A 23,721-nucleotide genomic window follows, 5' to 3' on the forward strand; every position below is an offset into this window, starting at 1 on the left:
AGGATGCTTTTCTATTGTGCTGCTATAAAAATTGGGTGAGGGTCAATGGGGACATGCCAAATTTCTTTAGCTCTCTGAGGAAGAGGAGGCGCTGGTGAGCTTTCTTGGCCATGGTGTCCATGTGGTTGGATCAGCACACGCTATAGATGAAGTTCACTCCCTCGGAGACTGAAGTATCTCAACCCTCTCGACCTCAGCAGCATTTGTGAGACAGGATTTTTCCTCCTAATCAGCCCTTTCCCAAGTGAAACATAAATCCTGTCCCTTGGAATTTTTTTCCAATAATTTCCACTATTATTGATGAAAAACTACAGACAAGTGATTCTTTGTAAGTAGAGGAAGCTGGATATTAATATTTAGTCCCTGATTTACCTTTTTCCATTCCCTCTTGTGTCAGGAATCATCTTGGCCCGCTATGGGATGTCCTGGAAACAACAGCGCAGATTTACACTGACTGTCCTGAGAAACTTTGGATTAGGCAAAATTTCCTTTCGACACGGAAAATTCTGAGAAGTCCAGTATTTGACTGAAGTTTTTATGGGATTAAAAGGTAAGGGCATGAGGGCTCTTTTTAACCTCGTCCACAACAGAGATTAAATCTGTTTGTCAACATTCCTGGATACCCTGAAGTCATCAGATAGATAATGATCAGAATGGGCATGGTAGTCCCAAGGGACTGTTTCTGTGCTGTGTGACTGAATCACCGGGAATCTCCTGATGATGAGCAATTAAAAATCACGGACATTTAAAAAAATGTCTACGTAAAACTTTGGTTAGGCTGCACTTGGAGCATTGTGTGCAGTTCTGGTCACCCAATTACAGGAAGGATGTGGAGGCTTTGGAAAGGGTACAGAAGAGTTTTACCATGATGCTGCCTGGATTGGAGGGTATGAGCTGTAAGGAGAGGCTGAACAAACTTGGGTTGTTTTCTTCTGGAACGTTGGAGGCTGAGGGGGTGACCCGATAGAAGTTTTTCAAACTATGTGAGGCGTAGATAGGGTACACCGTCAGTATTTTTTTTTGCAGGGTAGAAATGTCAAATACTACAGGACATGCATTCCCTCCCTAGAACTGTCTCCCTCTCCTCTTTTCCTTCTTTAAGACAGAACTTAGAAAGTATCTTTTTGTTTGTGTTTTACTTTCATAGTATTTGCTTGCTAACATGCTGTGAAACTGCTTGGTAATTATAGAGTCATGGAGTCACATGGCACAAAAACAGGACCTTCAGCCCACCATGTCCGTGCCGACCATGAAGTACCTATCCATACTACTCCCATTTACCAGCATTGAGTCCATGGCCTATATGCCCTGATGATTCAAGTTCTTATCCAGTATGTTTCTTAAATGTTTGTGAGCTAGTTTCAAAACTTGGTGCCCCTCTAAAAACCGAAGAGGTAGAAGCAGGAGGAGGCCACTCAGCACCTCGAACCTGCTCCTCCGTTCCGAGAGATCATGGCTGATCTTGCACTCCATCCACTCTCCAGTTCCATATCCTCTGCTTCCATCTGTGCTCACAAAGTATCAGCTGATGATCGTGAGATGGGAGCTGCTCCTAAATGCTTCTGAGAGTGAATTGATGAAGGTTTGCCTGGGGCATCTCTAAAAACAATGGAGTCTTGCTTTGCTTCTTCACATTCACTTGCTTTGTTTCCTTGGCACAGATCAACCCTTTAATCCCAATTCTAAAATCACCAGCGCTGTTTCCAATGTGATCTGCACTGTGGTTCTGGGCAAGCGGTTCCACTATGAAGACAGAAGGTTCATTGAACTGATGGAGTTGTTTGACGAGAACCTGAAGCTTCAGACTACAATATGGGCACAGGTGAAACTGCCTTGACACGGACATGAAAGTGCCCTGATTAAAATGGACATCACGGTAACTGGGAAGGTTGGAACCAGACCCAACAATTCAGTCATAGAGTTGTACAGCATGGAAACAGGCCCTTCGGCCCAAATGGTCCATGCCAACCAGGATTCCTATCCAGAGACAGAAGAGACTGCAGATGCTGGAATCTGGAGCAACACACAAAATGCTGGAAGAACTCAGCGGGTCAGGCAGCACCTAATGGAGGGAAATAGACAGTCGATGATACGGGTTTGATTTCCTAGGGTTGGGGAATGAAAGGACCTAAGATGAATCAGTCCAGATGAAGGATCTCGACCCGAAGTGTCGACTGTCCATTTCCCTCCACAGATGCTGCCTGACCCGCTGAGTTCCTCCAGCTTTTTGTCTGCTGCTCAAGATTCCCAACTAAGCCAGTTCCACCTGCCCGTGTTTGGCCCATTTCCCTCTTAAACCTTCCCTATTCATGTACCTGTCCAAGTACCTTTAAATGTTGTTAAGGTACCCACCTCAATTATTTCCTCTGGCAGCTCATTCCATACATGGACCACCCTCTGAGTGAAAAAGTTGCTTCTCAGGTTCCTATTAAATCTCTTCCCTCTCACCTTAAACCTGTAACCTCTAGTTCTTGATTTCCAGCCCTGGGAAAAAGACTGTGCACATTCACCCTATCTATGCCCCTCGTGATTTTATACACCTCTTTAAGATCACCCCTCATTCTCCTGCGCTCCAATGAATAAAGTCCTAACCTGCCCAACTTCTCTCCATAACTCAATCCCTTGTGTCCCGGCAACATCCTTGTAAATCTCCTCTGCACTCTTTCCAGCTTAATGGCATCTTTCCTATAGCAGGATGACCAAATCTGAACATAATATTCCAAGTGTAGCCTCACCAGTGCCTTGTACCCATCCCAACTCCTATACTCAATGCCCTGACTGATGAAGGCCAGCATACCTGTGATGCCACTTTCAGGGAACCATTTACTTGTACTCCTAGGTCCCCCTATTTGACAGCTCTCCCCAGGACCCTACCATTCGCTGTGACAGTCCTACCCTGATTTGTCTTTGAGTCTGTTCTGTTACCCAGACCATGGACTGGGGCCTGGTCTAACAATCCACAGACCTGAGTTAAGGCAACTGTGGAATATAAATTTAATTAATAACATAGTCTTTAAGAATGAAGTTGTCATTAGTAATAATAACTGCAAAGCAGCAGGTTGTTCTAAGAATTTTTCTGGGTCACTAATGCCCATTCAGGAAGTCTGCTATCCTGGTCTGGCCTATATATGACTCCATCCCCACCTCGACCTTTAAATGGCTGAGTAGGTCACTCAGTTAGGCTGCCTGACACTGATGTACAACATGGACTGCACCGGTTCAAGAAGGCAGCTCACCACCACCTTCTCAAGGGCAATGAGGGATGGGCACTAAATGCTGGCCTTGCTGGTGACACCCACATTCAGATTAGTTTATTGTCACATACACCAGGGTGCAATGGACTTCCTTGCTCACATGAAGCTCACAGACTAAACAGTATACATAGTAATAATAAATACAGCAAAAATCAGAATCAGGTTTATTATCACTGACATATGTCATGAAATTTGTTGTTTTGCGGCAGCAGTACAGTGCAAAGATATAAAATTACAAGAAATTACAAAAATAATGCAAAGAAAAGGTTAACGAGGTAGTGTACATAGGTTCGTGGACCGTTCGATAAATGAGTGCAAAACAGCAGAATGGTGCAAAGGTTGTTGTGCAGTCTGAAGTAGTGCAAAAGAAATGCTAAAGTGACAATAACAGAAGAGTAGAACTAAGAGTCTGAGAACGTGGCAGCACCTCCGGGAAGGGGATGTGAAAGAGGTGATTGGTTCAGAAGTTTGACAGCAGTGGGGAAGAAGCTGTTCCTGAGTCTGGATGTCTGGGCTTTCAAGCTCCTGTATCTTCTCCCAGAAGGTAGAAGAGAGAAAAGGGAATGGCCGGGGTGACAGATCCTTCAAACAAATAGATAAAATTTATTTAGGTTATGAGTGGACTTCGAAAATCCACCATAAAAATAATTAGCAAGCTCTGGTTTCAGAGGTAAGCACAATTACTAACGGACAGATTTGTTTTCAGAGAATTGTCCATTAGTAATTGTGTTTTTCAAAGACGTTAAGCACGGAGTGATCTTGGTGTCGAAGTCCATAGTTCACTGAAAGTGGCTACGCAAGTAGATAAGGTGGTAAAGAAGGCATATGGCATGCCTGCCTTCATCGGTAGGGGTGCTGAGTATAAGAGTAAGGAAGTCATGCTGTAGCGATAAAAAAAACTTTAGTCAGGCCGCACTTGGAGTATCGTGTGCAGTTCTGGTCAACCCATTATAGGAAGGATGTGGAGACTGTAGAGATGGTGCAGGAGAAGTCGACCAGGATGCTGCCTGGATTAGAGGGTATGAGCTATAAGGAGAGGTTGGACAAACTTGGGTTGTTCTCCCTAGAGAGTCGGAGACTGAGGGGGAGACCTGATAGAGATTTTTTTAAATCATGGGAGGTATAGATAGGGTAGACAGTCAGAATCTCTTCCTTTGGGCAGAAATGTCAAACACCAAAGGACATGCTTTTAAGGTTAGGGGTGGAAGTTTAAAGGTGACGTAAGGGGCAAGATTTTTATGCGGAGAGTGGTAGGTGCCTAGAATGGGTTACCAGGGGTAGTAGTGGAAGCAGGCAGCTTGGTGGAGTTTGAGACTTTTAGACAGACACATGATTATGAAGGGGATGGAGGGATATGCATGATACACAGGAAAGTTAGCATAAATTGGCGTCAAGATCGGCACAACATTATGGGGTGAATGGCCTGTCCAGTAATGTTCTATGTTCTTCGGTGCTCTGATGTGATCTACAAGAAGGGATATAATGCTGAGGGATACAAGGAAACCATTGTGTGACTTGGATTATTTGGCCATCACCACATTGCTATCAGTGGGAGCTTGCTCTGCCAAGGTTGATTGACATCTTACAGTACAACAGCAACTACATTTGGTACACTGACGAGCTCTCCCTCAATTGCCCAGCTGACAGAGCGGAGGATGATGATGGAAATCAAAATCATCCTTCAGGTCACTGTTTTAGCTCCAGCTCGAAAGAGTGACACCATGGCGCAACTGGTAGGTCTGCTGCCTCGCAGCTCCACTGACCCGGGTTCGATCCTGACCGCCACCCTTCCCTCCCCGCCCCCAGTGCTGTCTGTGTGGAGTTTGCACGTTCTCCCTGTGACTGTGGGTTTCTCCGATTTCCTCCCACATCCCAAAGGTGTGGATTGGTTGGTCACACGCCCACTGTAAATTGCCCCTAGAGTAGCTGAGTGGTAGAATCTGAGAGGAACTGATGGGAATGTGGGGAGAGTAAAATAGGAATGGTCGGTGTAAACTCAGTGAGTGGGCCAACAGATCTGGTTCTGTGCAGTATGACTCTGTGAGTCACTCAGGAATGCTGCCAGAAGTAGCTAATGAATAATCAGAGTGTCAGTCAGCACAAGATTCAGTAAGCTGAAGGGCCTGTATCTGTCAGATCAGATAAGATCTCTTTATTAGTCACATGTACATCAAAACACACAGTGAAATGCATCTTTTGCGTAGAGTGTTCTGGGGACAGCCCGCAAGCGTCGCCACGCTTCCGGTGCCAACATAGCATGAACACAACTTCCTAACCCGTATGTCTTTGGAACGTGGGAGGAAACCGGAGCACACGGAGGAAACCCACACAGACACGGGGAGAACGTACAAACTCCTTACAGACAGTGGCCAGAATTGAACCCGGGGTCACTGGCACTGTAATAGTGTCACGCTAACTGCATGACTCGATGACTGACTATTTCAATTATATAAAGTACCAAAGACCACAAACGAGACAGAGTGAGGTGGGAGAGTGATCTGAGGACTGGATCAGTGAGTGAGTAAAATGTTGAGCAGAGGAATATAACGGGAGGTTATCCACAAACAGAAACAGTCCAGTGAGAAACTAGTAAATGTTTGTGAAGAGAGGAGAGGGTCCTTGTTTGTGAGTTGCAGGAAATAAATATACAGCGGCAAGTTGAAGGGGGAGTGTGTTGGCCTTCACTGAAAGAGCTGGAATACAGGAAGGCTGGCTGAGATTTATGGGACTCTGATGAGGCTACGTTTGCCTTGCTGGGGGCAGGGTCTGGGGAAGGATCAGGTGAATGCAGTGTGGATTCACTGGATCACTCTTGGGAAGAGGGGGTTGTCCTATGAGGAGAGATTGAGGAGGATCAGGCTGTACTCACTGGAGTTCAAATGAATGAAAGGAGATCTTATTGTGAAACAGGATTCTGAGGGGATGGACAGGGTGGGCGCCAAGTGACTGTCTCCTTGGTGTAGAGAGCCTGGAACTGGGAGCACAGTCTCAAAGTACCGGGCAAGCATTTTCAACTGAGGTAGGAGAACATTCTTCACAAAGGGAGCTCTAACTTTTTGTATATTCATTCAAGTGCTTTGCAGGCTGAGCCAGCATTTAATTGCCCATCCCTAAGTACCTTTGAGAAGATGGTGATGAATTGCCATCTTGAACAGCTGCAGTCCTTGAGATGGGGGTTTGCCTACAGTGCTGTTTGGGAGAGAGCTCCAGAATTTTGACCCAGCAACGGTGAAGAAATGGCTATATATAGAGGTGTGTAGCTTGGAGGGCAACTTCCAGAGGCTGATGTTCCCCATGTTTTTTCTGTCCCCGTCCTAGCTGGCAGAGATTATGGTTTGGAAGGTGTTGTCTAAGAGTCTTGGTGAGTGTGTCCTGTAGATGGTACAACCTGCTGCCACTGTGCATCGGCGGTGGAGTGAGTGAATGGTTGTGGATGGGGTTCCCATCAGGCAGGCTGCTATATCCTGTACGGTGTCGAGCTTCTTCAGTGTTGTTGAAGCTCCGCTCATCCAGGCAAGTGGAGAGTGTTCTGTCACACTCCTGACTTGAGCCTTGTAGATGGTGGACAGGCTTTAGGGAGTTAACAGGTGAGATGCTTGCCTCAGGATTCCTAGCCTCTGACCTGCTCTTGTAGCCACACTGTATGTGGCTACACCAGTTCAGTTTCATTGGGATTCTCTCTCACCCAGAGGCTGTGGGTATACAGTCTGAGTACTTCCATGGCTGAGATTGATAGATTTTTGGACATAGATAAAATGGGGATTGGGGTCAAATGGACCTAAAACACTGAATGGGTTGTGGTGTTATTGAATGGTGGAGTAGGCTCCTGTTCCCATGTTCTGGTTGACTGGGACTTCCTGAAGTTGAGACATGTTCTGTAAGTGGATGCCTACACCTTCTCTGTTTGCTTAGAGACTTAAACCAGAAAGCCTGTCACTCACTGTGAAAATGCAGTACCAAAGATATAAGCTAATCTCCCTGTTCCCTTTGCTAGCTGTACTCTTTAGTTCCCTTCATCCGCCACCTCCCAGGACCACACCAGAAGATATTTGAAAACAAGGCCACCATTGAAGCCAAACTTGAGGACTTCATCGAGCAGCACCGGGAGACTCTGAACGGTGAAACTATCCGGGATTTTATTGATGCTTATTTACTGGAGATGGAAAAGGTGGGTAGTGAACTTAATGAAGTATTTTAGTTTGTTGGTGAGTCGGTACAAAGCAATAGACTGGAACGTTTTTCCCTGAGCTTTCATCCCAAAATATCTGGTTGGACCTCCGGATAGACCAAGGCCTAAAATGCTTTTCCTCCTTCGTCCCATGAACCAGCAGATCCAGTCCTTGTTATTGTGAATGAGAAGAACAGGACAAGTTTTGTGGTGGTTGCATTCGATTCTGGTCGCCCTATTACTGGCAGGGTGCGGAGGCTTTGGAGAGGGTGCAGAAGAGGTTTACCAAGACGCTGCCTGGATTCAGGGCATGTGCTAAGGAGAGGTTGGACAAACTTGGGTTTCTCTGGAGCAGCGGAGGCTGACAGGAGACCTGATAGAGGTTTATAAGATTATGAGAGGCATAGATAGGATAGACAGCTGGTATCATTTTCCCAGGGCTGAGATATCTAATACTGGAGGCCATGCATTTAAGGTGAAAGGAGATTTTCTTTACACAGGGAGTGGTGGGTGCCTGGAATGCGCTGCCAGGGGTGGTGGTGGAGGCAGATACAATGGAGGCGTTTAAAAGGTTCTTAGACGGACACATGAATGTGCAGAGAATGGAGGGATATGGACATTGTGTAGGCAGAAGAGAATAGTTTAGCTAGACATTTAGTTGCTAATTTAATTAGTTTGGCATAACGTTGTGGGCCATAGGGCCTGTTCCCCTGCTGTACTGTCCGATGTACTATGCTTGGGTGGCGGGGAGGCTCACAGGTTTCTCCCTTCCACCTCTGCTCCTGAGACCACTGGATGCAAATTTCAAGGTGTCATTCCCTCCCTGATCTCTGTCCAGCAGAATGCGCTCTTGCTGTAGATAAAGGGAGACTAATGGATGGACTGTACTTGTTTCCAGAAGGCATTTGTTAAGATACAATGTCAGTTAGTATAGATAGGGTGAATGTATCAAGGCTTTTTCCCCTCGGGTTGGGTGAGACTAGAACTAGAGGTCATAGGTTTGGGGTGAAATATTTATCAAACATAGAACAGTGCAGCACAATACAGGCCCTGCGGCCCACAATGCTGTGCCGACCTTTAAACATCGCCTAACAATATCTAACCCTTTCCTCCCACATATCCCTCTATTTTAAATTCCTTCATATGCTTATCTAGTAATCTCTTGAATTTGACCAATGTACCTGCCTCCACCACCACCCCAGGCAGCGCATTCCATGCCCCAACCACTCTCTGGGTAAAAAACCTTCCTCTGATATCTCCCTTGAACTTCCCACCCATTACTTTAAAGCCATACCCTCTTGTATTAAGCATTGGAGCCCTGGGAAAGAGGCGCTGGCTGTCCACTCTATCTATTCCTCCTAATATTTTGTACACCTCTATCATGTCTCCTCTCATCCTCCTTCTCTCCAAAGAGTAAAGCCCTAGCTCCCTTAGTCTCTCCTCTTAATGCATACTCCCTAAACCAGGCAGCATCCTGGTAAATCTCCTCTGCACCCTTTCCAACGCTTCCACATCCTTCCTATAATGAGGCGACCAGAACTGGACACAGAGTACTGTGTTTAACTACTTTAAGTCCAGATTTAAAGGGAATCTGAGGGGAACTTCTTCACTCAGAGGGTGGTGCGAGTGTGGAACGAGCTGCCAGCAGAAGTGGTAGATATGGGTTCAATTGTAACATTTAAGAGAGGTTTGGATAGGTACATGGATGAGAGAGGTATGGAGGGATATGGTCCGGGTGCAGGTAGATGGGTCTAGGCAGAAAAACAGGCCAGCATGGACTAGATGGGCCAAAGAGCCTGTTTCCGTGCTGTAGTGCTCTATGGCTCTCTAGGGTTATTGTGGAACATGAACTATTTAAACTAAATAATAGGGGGATGGGTTCAACAGATTGGGAAAAGTATGGAATAAAGTAAAAGGGAAGGAGAGTGCAGAAGTCTCCAGAATAAAGAATAGGACAAAGTTTAAAAAGGGATAAGAATTTAACTTCAGGCAACATGGAGACAAACTTGAGAAGGGTGGTGAATACAGGACTGAAGGTGTTGTATTTGAATGCACGCAGTGTACGAAATAAGGTAGGTGAGCTTAAAGTGCAGTTAGAAATTGGCAGGTGTAACATGGGCATCACAGAGTCGTGGTTGAAAGAAGATCACAGCTGGGAAATAAATATGCAAGGATACACGTCCTATCGAAAAGACAGGCAGGTGGTCGGGGTTGGGGCGGCTCTGTTGGTAAAAAAAAATGAAATCAAATCCTTAGCAAGACATGACATAGGATCAGAAGATGTCGAGTCCTTGTGGGTAGATTTAAGAAACTGCAAGGGTAAAAAGACCCTGATGGGAGTTATATACAGGCCTCCGAATAGTAGCCAGGATGTGGGGTACAAATTACAAGAGACAGAAAAGGCATGTAAAAAGGGCAATGTTACGGTGGGCTTGGGGGATTTCAATGCGCAGGTAGATTGAGGAAAATCAGGTTGGTGCTGGATCCCAAGGGAAGAAATTTGTAGAATGCCTACGACATGGTTTTTTAGAGCAGCTTGTGGTCGAGCCCACTAGGGAAAAGGCAATTCTGGATTTGGTGTTGTGCAATGAACTAGATTTGATTAGGGAGCTTAAGGTAAAGGAACCCTTAGGAGGCAGTGATCATAATATGATAGAATTCACCGTGCAGTTTGAGAGGGAGAAGCTAAAATCAGATATATTGGTATTACAGTTGAGTAAAGGTAACTACAGAGGCATGAGAGAGGAGCTGGCCAAAGTTGATTGGAAGGCGACTCTAGCAGGGATGACGGTAGAGCAGCAATGGCAGGAGTTTCTAGGAGTAATTCAGAAGGCACAGGATCACTTCATCCCAAAGAAGAAGCATTCTAAAGGGAGGATAAGGCAATGTGGCTGACAAGTCAAAGACAGCATAAAAGCAGAAGAGAGGGCATACAATATTGCAAAAATTAGCAGGAAGCTGGAGGATTGGGAAGCTTTTAAAAACCAACAGAAGGCAACTAAAAAAGCGAAGGTAAGTCAGGGGGTTGCGATGGCTCTGTTGGTAAAAAAAAAGGAAATCAAAAGAAATCAAATCCTTAGCAAGAAGTGACATAGGATCAGAAGATGTCGAATCCTTGCGGGTAGATTTAAGAAACTGCAAGGGTAAAAAGACCCTGATGGGAGTTATATACAGGCCTCCGAATAGTAGCCAGGATGTGTGGTACAAATTACAACAAGAGACAGAAAAGGCATGTAAAAAGGGCAATGTTACGGGCAATGAAGGTAAGCTAGCCAATAATATAAAAGAGGATCCCAAAAGTTTTTTCAGATATATAAAGAGTAAAAGAGAGGCAAGAGTGGACATCGGACTGCTGGCAAGTGACATTGGAGAGGCAGTAATGGGGAACAAAGAAATGGCGGACAAACTGCATATGTATTTTGCATCAGTCTTCACAGTGGAAGACACCAGCAACATGCCAGAAATTCAAGAGTTGGGGTAGAAGTGAGTGTAGTCGCTATTACTGAGGAGGTGTTTGGGAAGCTGAAGGGTCTGAAGGTGGATAAGTCACCTGGACTGGATGGGCTACACCCCAGGGTTCTGAAAGAGGTAGCTGAAGAGATTGTGGAGGCATTGTCAAGAATCACTAGATTCAGGAATGGTTCCAGATGGCTGGAAAATCACAAATGTCACTCCACTCCTTAAGAAGGGAGGGAGGCAAAAGACATGAAATTATAGGCCAGCTAGCCGGACTTCAGTAATTGGTAAGATGTTAGAGTCCATTATTAAGGATGAGGTTTCGGGGTACTTGGAAGCACATGATAAAATAGGCCGAAGTCAGCATGGTTTCCTTATAAGGAGATCTTGCCTGACAAACCTGTTGGAATTCTTTGAGGAAGTAACAGTAATAGACAAAGGAGAGTCAGTGGATGTTGTTTACTTGGATTTTCAGAAGGCCTTTCACAAGGTGCCGCACATGAGGCTGCTATAGAAGTTAGGAGCCCATGGTATTACAGGAAAGGTACTAACATGGTTAGAAGATTGGCTGACTGGCAGAAGGCAAAGAGTGGGAATAAAGGGGCCTTTTCTGATTGGCTGCCAGTGACTAGCGGTGTTCCGCAGGGGTCAGTGTTGGGTCCGCTACTTTTCACGTATATGTAATGATCTGGATGATGGAATTGATGGCTTTGTGGCCCAGTTTGTGGATGATACAAAGATAGGTGGAGGGGCGGGTAGTGTTGAGGAAGCAGGAGTTTGCAGAAGGACTTGGACAGGTTGGGAGAATGGGCAAAGAAGTGGCAGATGGAACACAGCGCAAGGGGGGAAGTGCCTGTGTCATGGCACTTTGGTAGAAGAAATACAGGCATAGCCTATTTTCTAAATGGGGAGCAAATTCAGAAACGGAGGTGCAAAGGGCTGTGGGAGTCCTCGTGCAGGAATTCCCTAAAGGTTACTTGCAGGTTGAGTCAGTAGTAAGGAAGGCAAACGCAATGTTAGCATTCACTTCGAGAGGACTAGAACATACTTTTGATGTAATGCTGAGGCTTTATAAGGCATTGGTCAGACCACATTCGGAGTACTGTGAGCAGTTTTGGGCCCCATATCTAAGGAAAGATGTGCTGGCATTGGAGAGGGTCCAGAGGAAGTTTACGAGAATAATCCTGGGTATGAAAGGGTTAACATAAGGTGAGTTTGATGGTTCTGGGCCTGTACTCATTGGAGTTTAAAAGAATAAGGATCTCATTGAAACCTACCAAATATCGAAAGGCCTGGATAGAGTGGATGTGGAGAGGATGTTTCCAGCAGTGGGAAAGTCCAGGACCAGAGGGCACAGCCTCAGAATAGAAGGATGTCCCTTTCAGAACAAAGATGAGGAAGAATTTCTTTAGCCAGAGGGTGGTGAATCTGTGGAATTCATTGCCGCAGACAGCTGTGGAGGACAAGTCATTGGGTATATTTAAAGCAGAGGTTGATATGTTCTTGATTAGTAAGAGTGAGAGGTTACAGGGAGAAAGCAGGAGAATGGAGTGGAGAAGGAAAAATAAATCAGCCATGATTGAATGGTGGAGCAGACTCAATGGACAGAATGGCCTAATTCTGTTCCTATGTCTTATGGAAAGTTCATGGTGCAGGAGATAACATATTGGTGTGGATAGGAGATTGGCTGGCTAACAGGGATTAGGTATAAATGGGTCTTCTCCTGGTTAACAAGAGGTAATGAGTGGTGTGTTACAGAGATCACCCTGGGACCTCAGCTTATTACAATTTACTTAAATGACCTGGATGAAGTCACCAAAGCTCCAGTTGCAAGCTTTGCCAAAGGCACAAAGCTAGATCAGAAAGGAAGCTGTGAAGAGGACCAAAGGAGACTACAGAGGGATGGGAGATGGATTACATGAGTGGCCAAAGATCTGGCAAAAGGAATATAATCTGGGAAAATGGGAAATTGTTTATTTTGGCAGTAGGAAGTGTACTATGCAAGTGTGGAGCTCTGATGTGCAGAGAGATCTGGGTTTCCCAGTGTATGATCCACAGAAGGCAAGTATGCAAGTAATTGGGAAAGCTAATGGAATATTGCCACTTATTACTGGACTGATTCAACACAAACAGATTTTCTGCTTCTGTTATACAGGTTGTTGGTGAGGCACATCTGGAGTACTGTGCACAGTATTGGTCCCCTGATTTAGGGAAGGATGTTACTTAGCCTGATACCTGGAATGACTGGGTTGTCTTTTGAGGAAAGGTTGGTCAGTTTAGGTTGGAATTTGAGTGAGAGGGGACCCGATTGAACAATACAAGATCCTGATACAATGGAAGTGGAGAGGAGGTTTTCTCTTGTGGGACAATCTAAAACTACAGATCATTGTTTTAAAAATAAGGGATTGCACATGTCAGACAGAGAAAATGCTCAAAACACTTAATGGATCAGACAGCATCTGTGTGGAGAGGAAGAGTAAACATTTCAGATCAGATATCATCTTATCTCAGAGTCTTGAACCTTTGAAACACTCTTCAAAGGGTGGTGGAGAGAGTATTTTTAAGGCACCAGTAGATAAAACTGTGATAAGCAAAGGGGTGCTCAGACTCTGGGAGTGTGGAGTTTCAAATCACATCAGCCATGATTTTGTTGAATGGTGAAGATGCTCAGGCACCTGTGTAGCTTCCTCCTGCTCCTAACTTGCATATATGTTATATATTCTGTGTTATCTGTACCTACCTGCCTGTGATGCTGCCACAAGCAAGTTTTTCATTGTACCTGTACACCACCATACTTGTGCACATGACAATAAACTCAACTTCACTTGACTTGCATTTTTCCATGGGAAACCCTTGGAATTCCATTAATGCCTTGGGATAACCCTCTGGGAGGAGGAATCAAGAATGCACTACCTGAAAAGAGTCAACCATAAGATATAGGAGCAGAATTAGGCCATTCAGCCCATCAAAAACTACTCCACCATTCAGTCATGGTAGATTTTTCAACTCCATTCTCCCACCTTTTCCCACAACTCTTAACCCCTTTACCAATCAAGAACCTATCAATCTCTGCATTAAACACACCCAATGACTTGGCCTCCACTGCCCTCTGTGGCAACAAATTCCACAGATTCACCATCCTCTGGCAGAAGAAAATTCCTCCTCATCTCAGTTCTAAAGGGGCATCCCTTTATTCTGAGGCTGTGCCCTCAGATCCTAGACTCTGCTACTGATGGAAAACATTCCTAGATTCATACCATTGAAACATCAACAGCAACTTTTAAACAGGAATTCTGGGAGAAGCCAGATTCTCAGTGCTGGTGGGGGTGAAGATCAGGACAGAGGAAACAATAGGTATGTCACAATGTCACAATGTCACACAAAGAGCAAGATCACAAAGACCTCAAATGCAGAACACCAGTACAAGACTGGAGTCAGGATGCTTCCTCAGAATCAAACACAGAACAGCAAACAGAAGGAATCTTGCCTCAGAGTCCCAACACAGAAACAGGGCTTTCTAGGAGAAACAGCAAAACCAGGACTGCTCTAGAGTTGCCAGCTCTAAGCAGCCAGGAAGCAAAAGTACACCCAGAGATAGACCAATAAATCTGGCCACCAGCATTTGTGAAACCAGGGTTCTTATACCAGTCCCTGATGGAACTCAGGTGTGTGTCATTAGGCAAATAGTAGTGCATGGAAACCATGTGCTGCACAACAAGGCCCCATCAATGGGGATAAGGGGCAGAATTGAGAACCAGCACTCGAACCATGACAGAGTAGCCAGACCAACTCCAATGGGTGAATGGTCTTCGTTCCTGTCTCAGTCTGCACTGTTGAAATGCTCATTCTGCCAAGACTGACTACTGATTGCCTCAACACATGAACATTTGAATTAGGAGCATGAGTAGGCCACCTCGGCCCCTCAAGCCTACCCCACCATTGAACAAAATCTGACCATAATCTCAACCCCACGTTCCCCACCCTCCCCTAATAATCTTTAACCCCTCAGCAAGTGGGCATTGCCTGAGACCAGGGCTTGGTGATGGTAAGGACTTGAAAGTGGGATAACTTTTTTTTGCAGGAACAGAATTCTCCTAACTCTTGCCTGACGGAGGGAATTCTACTTCATAATGTTTTTGACCTCTTTATTGCTGGGACAGAAACAACAACAAACACTCTTCAGTGGGGTCTGCTCATCATGACGGCTTACCCGGACATACAAGGTAATTGGTTTATTATTGTCTCATGTACCGCGATACAGTGAAAAGCTTTTGTTTTGCACAGCATCCGACAGATCACTCCATAATAAGTACGTTGAGGTAGTACAAAAAGGAAAAACAATAACGGAATGCAGAATATAGTGTTACAGTTACAGAGAAAGTGCAGTGCAGGCAGATAGTAAGGTGCAAGGGCTACGACAAGGAAGATTGAGAGATCAAGAGTTCATCTTTTTCGTACAAGAGGATGGACTCAACAGTGGGATAGAAGCTGTCCTTAAGCCTGTTGGTTGGTGTTCTCAAGATCACAAGACAAAGGAGCAGAAGTAGGCCATTCGGCCCATCGAGTCTGCTCCATGAGCTAAACTAAAACTATTCCTATCTAGCCCCAATTTCCGGCCTTATCCCCATATCCCTTGATAACCTGACTAATTAGATACCTATCAATCTCCTCCTTAAATGCCCCCAATGATCAGGCCTCCACAGCTGTATCTGGCAAAGAATTCCATAAATTACTACCCTCTGGCTAAAGAAATTTCTCCTCATTTCTGTTTTAAACTGGTACCCTCTAATTCTAAGACTGTGCCCTCTAGTCCTGGACTTACCCACCAAGAGAAACCAGCTTGGCCACATCTACTCTGTCCAGTCCTTTCAACATTCAGAATGTTTCTATGAGGTCCCCTCTCATTCTTCTGTACTCCAATGAATACAGTCCAAGAGCCAACAAACACTCATCATATGTAAGCCCTTTCATTCTGGGAATCATCCTCGTAAATCTTTTCTGAACCCTCTCCAACATCAGTACATCCTTCCTAAGATAAGGGGCCCAAAACTGCCCAGCGGAAGAAGAGAGAATAACCGGGGTGGGAGGGGTCTTTTATTATGTTGGCTGCTTTCGTGAAGCAGCGGGAAGTGTAGACAGAGTCAGTGGAGGGGAGGCTGGTTTGGGTGCCTGTCGTATTAAATGCAACACAGTAAGGAATTCTCCACTTTAGTGTGCCTGGAGTTGTCACATTTCTCTGCAGTGTGCTGACCATACATTTTATGAGGCAGGATATTATGCATAAAATGCCCGGCCATATCATACAATCCTTCCAACCACAGGCATTGCTATGGTTGCTGAATTAAGGATTGCAATTGTCCACTGATAATTTCAGTTTTCCCACTGATGCCCCAAGAGAATTTCTTTGCAGAGTTGTTTGCTTCAGGGAACACTTTGCTTGTGAGCAGTGTTGGAAGGAGCTTCCACTTAGCCCTCTTCCCTCTGGGTAGTTTATCCACTTTTGACATGTTTTCTGAATCTAATTCACCCACTTCAGATGGTCTGATTCAGCTTGGAGAATCTGCTGCATAAAACAAGTTTGTTTCATCTTCCTGAACATCTTGTCATCAGTCTGTGTCACCGGGTAGGGGAAGGGGCAATCACATCCCCACCCAAAAACTTAGGACTCTCTACTATACTGATGGTTCTCACCCCTCTCCCACGAGGGGCCCTTTTCTCCCCATAGCTACTCCATGAATCCCGCTTGGTAATTTATTATCCTCTGCTCTAACAAATCAACTTCCCCGAGGAATGTAGCCACAAAGCAATCGATGTATCCCTGCAAACTTCCAGTGTTGGGAAATAATGTGACAACAGAACTGTGAAAGTCAACCCGCACTGTAATAAATCAGACAACAGCAGAAGCAAGAAACGTACACTAATGCTTTATTATTTAACGCTAGTGGGAGTGAGGGATACAGAGAAAGAGTAAACAGTGTAACCTGAGCTCTGTACTGATCCCCACTCAGAGATTTACAGGTTAGTGTCCCTCCTCATACTTAATCCATGGGAAGCCTCCGTGGGAAGTTGCACATACCAGGGCAGTTGCTTACAGCAAACTTTCAGCAAAGCAAGATATGCCTTAAACATTTCTTTGTTTCTCACCAGCACCTGCACAACTTGCAGCCATAACTATAGTCACGCCATGGTTGAAGGAATAATAGCTGCACAACATTAACCCTTACATTTCCAGTTACCTTTTACAGAACGATACATGAGCGAAGGTTGGTGCATCAGACATCAGTTGTTTTATGAAAACCGACTTCCCTTTCCGCAGAGAAGTGTCAGCAGGAGATAGAGAAGGTAATTGGATGGTCCCGTGCCCCATCCATGGAGGATGTACCCAGCATGCCGTATGTCAGTGCTGTCATCCATGAGATCCAGAGGTTTGGGAATATCGTGCCATTATCTGTTGGCCATGCGACACTGCAGGACACAACCTTCAGGGGATACTCGCTGAAAAAGGTGACCCATGCTTCCCTGATCTTTGCCTTCCCAATTCCACTCTGTTCTGACCAAGTCCTTCTCAGAGGCTCAGGTTATCCCTTGGCCAGACTGCGGCCAAGGGTAATATCCACTCACAGCCTCAAGCCCAGGGTAATGTCCACCCACAGATGGCAGCCACAGGTGCTCTCCCCATCCCCTTTATTTCCCTCTCACGTGCCCATCAACACCCTTTTGATTGGTTTTGCACCCACCTACACTCAGGGTTATATACAGTGTATATTTGGGGTGTTGCCACATTAGGACAGCAGACACCGGTGGAATGAGCCTCCTGTAAGTTTGCATTTTCCTCTATGTCCCAGGGTCCCTGATCACACTGATCCTTCTCCCGGTGTCCCGTCCCTGCAGTCGACGTCCCGTTGGAAGTGCATGGTGCCATGGCCGTAATAGGATAAGATATCTTTATTAGTCACATGTACATCGAACACACAGTGAAATACATCTTTTTGCGTAGAGTGTTCTGGGGGCAGCCCGCAAGTGTCGCCACGCTTCCGGCACCAACACAGCAAGCCCCACAACTTCCTAATCCGTACGTCTTGGAATGTGGGAGGAAACCGGAGCACCCGGAGGAAACCCCACGCAGACACGAGGAGAACGTACAAAACTCCTTACAGCCAGCGGCCGGAACGAACCAGGGTCGCTGCCCACGCTCTGCCACTAAAGGACAGGGACCCCCTCCCCCCCCCAGAGTTCCTGCGCGGTCCTTTGGGGCTGGTTTAACCCCACCTGCCCTGGGTCCAGTTTGGGCCCTCCCACACCGGTTTGAGCAACGCGTAGTAGGACACTTCTCCCCTGAGCTTCATACCAAAGTGGAACCAGTTCCCCTGAGCACCTTTTGTTCAAACACTTGATTCCAGGCCAACAATGTAACCTTTCCAACGCAGCCATCTACGATAGCCACTCAAATTCCAAAGTACCAGTAGCGTAGCGGTTAGCGTAACGCTTTAACAGCGCCAGCGACCCGGTTTTCAATTCCCGCCGCTGTCTGTAAGGAGTTTGTACGTTCTCCCCGTGTCCGCGTGGGCTTCCTCCGGGTGCTCAGGTTTCCTCCCACATTCCAAAGACGTACAGGTTAAGAAGTCGTGGGCATGCTATGTTGGCACCGGAAGTGTGGCGACACTTGCAGGCTGCCCCCAGAGCAGTCTACGCAACAGGTGCATTTCACTGTGTGTTTCGATGTACATGTGACTAACAGAAATATCTTATCTGAGTCCAAAACCTATTGGATAGCTGGATGACTGCGTAACCATTAGCTACAACCATTGAGCGAGGCAGTTTGAACAGATCATAAATTTCATGCCCATCACTTAATTTCAACTTCCCATCCCAACAGAGTCATAGAATCATAGAGTCATACAATACAGAAAGAGGCCTTTCGGCCCAACTGGTCCATGCCGACAAAGATGCCCTTTTAAGCTAGTCCCATCTGCCTGCATTTGGCCCATAACCCTCTAAACCTTTCCCATCCATGTCCCTGTCCAAGTGTCTTTAAAATGTTCTAATTATACCTGCCTCAGCCACTTCCTCTGGCAGCTCATTCCATATACGGACTACCCCCTGCATGAAAAAGTTGCCCCTCAGGTTCCCATTAAATTTCTCCCCTCTCACCCTAAACCTAGGTCCTCTAGTTCTAGATTCCCCAACCCTGGGAAAAAGACTGTGTGCTTTGACCCTATCTATGTCCCTCAAAATTTCTTACACCTCTAAGATCACCCCTCATTCTCCTGTGTGCCAATGAATAAAGTCCCAAATACTGAACTAGAATGTGGACTTTATTTCTCAGCAGTGAATTCTTCCTGAGATTGTGTAGAATTTATAATTCACTTCAGAATTCATAATGATGCAGATCTTCGGTTCTGGTTTCTGTTTCCAGAAAACCTTTGTCATCATAAACCTGGCATCAGTTTTTATCAGATGAGACACAGTGGAAGTACCCGAAAGAATTTAATCCTGAGAATTTTCTGAATGAGAAAGGGGAATTCTTCAAGCCAGAGGCATTTGTTCCATTTTCAATGGGTAAGTAACCATTCCACTCTGCCTGAATTAGAATTTACAATCACTGTTAGATTAAAATAACATCCATCATCTCAACGATAAATCTTGTTTACAAACACAGAGTTATAGATTCATAGTTATTCAGCAAGGAAACAGGCCCTTTGGCCCAACTCGTCCCTGCTGAACAAGGTGCCTACCGAACCTAGACCCGTTTGCCCACATTTGCCCCATACCCTTCTAAGTCTTTCCTATTCATGTACCTGTCCAAATGTCTTTGAAGCATTGTAATTGTACCCGCCTCTAGCACTTCCTCTGGCAGGTTGTTCCACACACCCACCACCCTCTGTGTGAAAAGGTTGCCTCTCAGGTCCTTTTTAAATCTATCCCCTCTCACCTTAAACCTCTTCCCTTAGTTTTAGAATTCCTTACCCTGGGAAAAAGACTGACCATTCACCTTACTTACGTTCCTCATGATTTTATAAATCCATAAGGTCACCCCTCAGCCTCCTGTGCTCCAGGAAAAAAGCCCCAGCCTCTCCAGTCTCTCCTTATAACTCTAGCCCTCCAGACTGGCAACATCCTTGTGAATCTGTTCTGCACCCTTTCCAGTTTAGTAACATCCTTCTTATAGCAGAGTGACTATTCACACATAACTCCAAGTGTGGTCTCACCAACATCTTGCACAGTTGCAACACCCTGTCCTAACTCTTGTACTCAATGCCTTACTACTCAACACTCCTGTGTTAACATTGTACTGCCGTAAGTGTGTGGTATAAATGCCAGATGCTGTTGTTGGAAAGGAACGTGAGACCATGGTAAGGTTAAGTCTAGGGTAATGAGGGTGTGGAGATGAGCAAAGGCAGCAAAGATAGATGACGTGGTGGAGGTGAAAGCCGATGGCCTTGATGTGAGATGCTGTGGAGTATGCAGCTCCTTTATAGTTTGATTCTTTTTTTTAGTTCCACATCAAACAGGTTTGTGACTGTCAACACAATAACACGAGCGTATAGAACACAGAACAGTACAGCATAGGAACAGGCCCTTTGGCCCACGATGTCTGTGCTGAACACAACACCAAACTAAGCTAAATCCCTTCCACCTCTCTATCCAACAGCCTCTTGAACACCACTATCGTATCTGATTTCACCCACCCCTAGCAGCCTGTTCTAGTAGGAATAGAATATAAGAGCAGGGATGTGATGTTGAGGCTCTATAGGGCATTGGTAAGACCCCACTTGGAGTACAGTGTACAGTTTTGGGCTCCTTATTTAAGAAAGGATGTGCTGACTTTGGAGAGGGTTCAGAGAAGATTCACCAGAATGATTCCAGGAATGAGAGGGTTAACGTATGAGGAACGTTTGACAGTTCTTGGGCTGCACTCCTTGGAGTTCAGAAGAATGAGGGGGGACCTCATAGAAACATTGGGAATGCTAAAAGGCCTGGACAGAGTAGATGTGGCGAAGTTGTTTCCCATGGTAGGGGAGTCTAGTACAAGAGGGCACGACTTCAGGACTGAAGGGCGCCCATTCAGAACAGAGATGCGGAGAAATTTCTTTAGCCAGAGAGTGGTGCATCTGTGGAATTTGTTGCCACGGGTGGCTGTGGAGGCAAAGTCATTGGGTGTATTTAAGGCAGAGATCGATAGGTATCTGAGTAGCCAGGGCATCGAAGGTTATGGTGAGAAGGCGGGGGAGTGGGGCTAAATGGGAGAATGGATCAGCTCATGATAGAATGGCAGAGGAGACTCGATGGGCTGAATGGCCGACTTCTGCTCCTTTGTCTTATGGTCTTATGGTTCCAGGTACCCACTGCTCTGTGTTTTTAAAAAAAAAACTTGCCCCGCACATCTCTTAAACTTTCCTGCTCTCACCTTAAATGCATGTCTTCTGGTACTTGATATTTCTACTATATACGTGTATACTGTAAACTGCTTCCACTCAAGCTGGCACCCACAGTTAGTTCAGGACAGAATTCATTTAACTTTGACTAAAGTTAAGTCTCTTTATGATATTAAAGGAACTAATGGATACAGAGTGACTGTAGATGCTGGAATCTGGAGTAACAAACAATCTGCTGGAGGAACTCAGCAGGTCGAGTAGCATCTGTGGGGGGGGAGAGGAATTGTCAACACTTCGGGTCGAAACCCTACATCAGGACTGTCCAAACGGCAACAATTCCTCTCCTCCCCACACATGCTGCTCGACCCGCTGAGTTCCTCCAGGAGATTGTTGCTGATGGATGTGGGGTTAGTGAAGTAAATGATCACTCGTGATCCTGTTAACTGCTGTGCAAGTACGGGAGGTTGCACGGCCTACTCCTGCCTCTGTTTCTGACGCTCTTGTGAACTTGGATTTTTCAGGACTGCGAGCATGCCCAGGTGAAAAACTGGCCAGGATGGAGCTCTTTCTGTTCCTCACTTCTCTACTTCGGGCATTTGAGTTTTATTGGCCTGACAGTTGCTCCTCTCCCAGCCTGCAACCCGAGTACCAGTTAACACTCAGACCACAGCCGTACAAGCTGGGGGTAAGGTGCAGAAAGGCGCCAGTTGACGGAGCAGCAATTCCATCAGATGGGATGAAGGAGACAGCTTCCAGGAAAACAGGGAGCACATTTGATGGGAAGAGCAGGAGGAGGACCTTTCCTCTTCTATCCACCTCACCTGTTAATGTTGACCATGAAGCAAAGCCTTAGATTCATTCTCCTTGTTATGTCAGGCTGCTTTGCAGTTCAATCTCAGCTGCTCCCACTTCTGCCACACTCTGTCTACTGTTGCCTCCCCAACATGCCTCTGTCTAGGTACTCACCCCCTTTGGTCACATGACCTGAGCTTCTCCCAATCAACAGGCCCTTCGGCCCATCTAGTCCTTGCCTGCCACTGTGCACCACTCACGCTAATTCCCATTTTGTTCTCCTCACATTCCCGTCAACTCACCCTGGATTCTACCCCTCACCTACACACTAGGGGAAATTTACAGCGGCCGATTAACCCACCGACCCGCACATCTTTGGGATGTGGGAGGAAACCGGAGCACCCGGGGGAAACCCATGCGGTCACAGGGAGAAAGTGCAAACTCCACACAGACAGCACCGGAGGTCAGGATCTTGAAATAAAAATAGGAGACGCAGGAAATACTCAGCAGGTCAGGTAGCAGATGTGGAGGGAGAAAACAGTTAATGTTTCAGGTTGATGACCATTCATTTTATTTTGTAACTACACTTAGACATGCAGTAACACCACACATACAGTAACCATCCTGGAAATGAATCTTGACTCCAAACATCACCCATTTATAAGCACATAATGAAGAAGGGCTTCATTCAGTCCTCCTCTTTACAGACACACAAGCGGATTCACGCCAAGGAGAGGCCATTCACGTGTTTGGAGTGTGGGAAGGGGTTCACACACTCATCCCACCTGCTGAGACACCAGCGGGTCCACACCGGGGCAGAGGCCGTTCACCTGCCCAAATGCAGGAAGGGCTTCACTCAGTTATAGTCCCTGCTGATGCACTGGTCAACCCACAGCAGGGAGAGGCTGTTCACCTGCTCTGAGTGCAGGAAGGGCTTCAGCTGCTCCTCCTCCCTGCTGAGACACCAGTCCACTCACCACCGGGGAGAGGCCGTTCACCTGCTCCTAGTGCAGGACGGGCTTCACTCAGTCCTCCAACCTGCTGACGCACCAGCGGGTCCACACTGGGGAGAGGGCCGTTCACCTGCTCCGAGTGCGGGAAAAAAGTTCGGTGACTCTTTTCAACTGCTGAGGCACCAGTGGACTCACACTGGATAGCGACTCTTTGCCCCCACTGCATTGGAAGGGATTCGCTGAATCGTCCAAACTGCCAGTGAAGGGGGAGTAAGGTTAAACGTGCCCACCTGTGGAATATTGAAAGGTCACCGCTGCTGAGACACCAGTTCTGCGTTGGATTCCGCAGGCATGGTAGTGTAGCGGTTAGTGTAACGCTATTACAGCGCCAGCGACCTGGGTTCAATTCCCACTACTGTCTGTCAGGAGTTTGTACGTTCTCCCGTGTCTGCACGGTTTTCCTCCGGGTGCTCCAGTTTCCTCCCACATTCCAAAGATGTCGGGTTAGGAAGTTGTGGGCATGCTATGTTGACACTAGAAGTGTGGCGCCACTTCTGGGCTGCCCCCAGAACACTCTACGCAAAAGATGTATTTCACTGTGTGTTTTCGATGTACATGTGACTAATAAAGAAATCTTACCTTACCTTCTGGAACTTTCCACACTCTGCGGTACACTCATTAGAACAAGGTACGAAAGCAGGAGTCCCTCCCGACCTTCCCGT

The 23,721-nt window shown here is 46.2% G+C and overlaps 1 protein-coding gene across 1 annotated transcript; it reads left to right on the forward strand.

The window, feature by feature from the left end:
- The first annotated feature begins 500 nt into the window (after window positions 1–500).
- On the forward strand, window positions 501–23,656 carry LOC127585481 (cytochrome P450 2J4-like). Its single transcript, XM_052042965.1, is given in 8 exon segments — window positions 501–550; window positions 1,662–1,822; window positions 7,249–7,422; window positions 14,960–15,101; window positions 17,195–17,382; window positions 19,295–19,327; window positions 19,329–19,437; window positions 21,776–23,656. Coding segments are annotated over 8 exon segments (1,152 nt in total). The 5' UTR covers window positions 501–537; the 3' UTR covers window positions 22,108–23,656.
- Window positions 23,657–23,721: the final 65 nt, after the last annotated feature.

This window comes from Pristis pectinata, chromosome 33 (genome assembly GCF_009764475.1).
Source record: "Pristis pectinata isolate sPriPec2 chromosome 33, sPriPec2.1.pri, whole genome shotgun sequence".
In the NCBI taxonomy this organism is placed as follows: Eukaryota; Metazoa; Chordata; class Chondrichthyes; order Rhinopristiformes; family Pristidae; genus Pristis; species Pristis pectinata.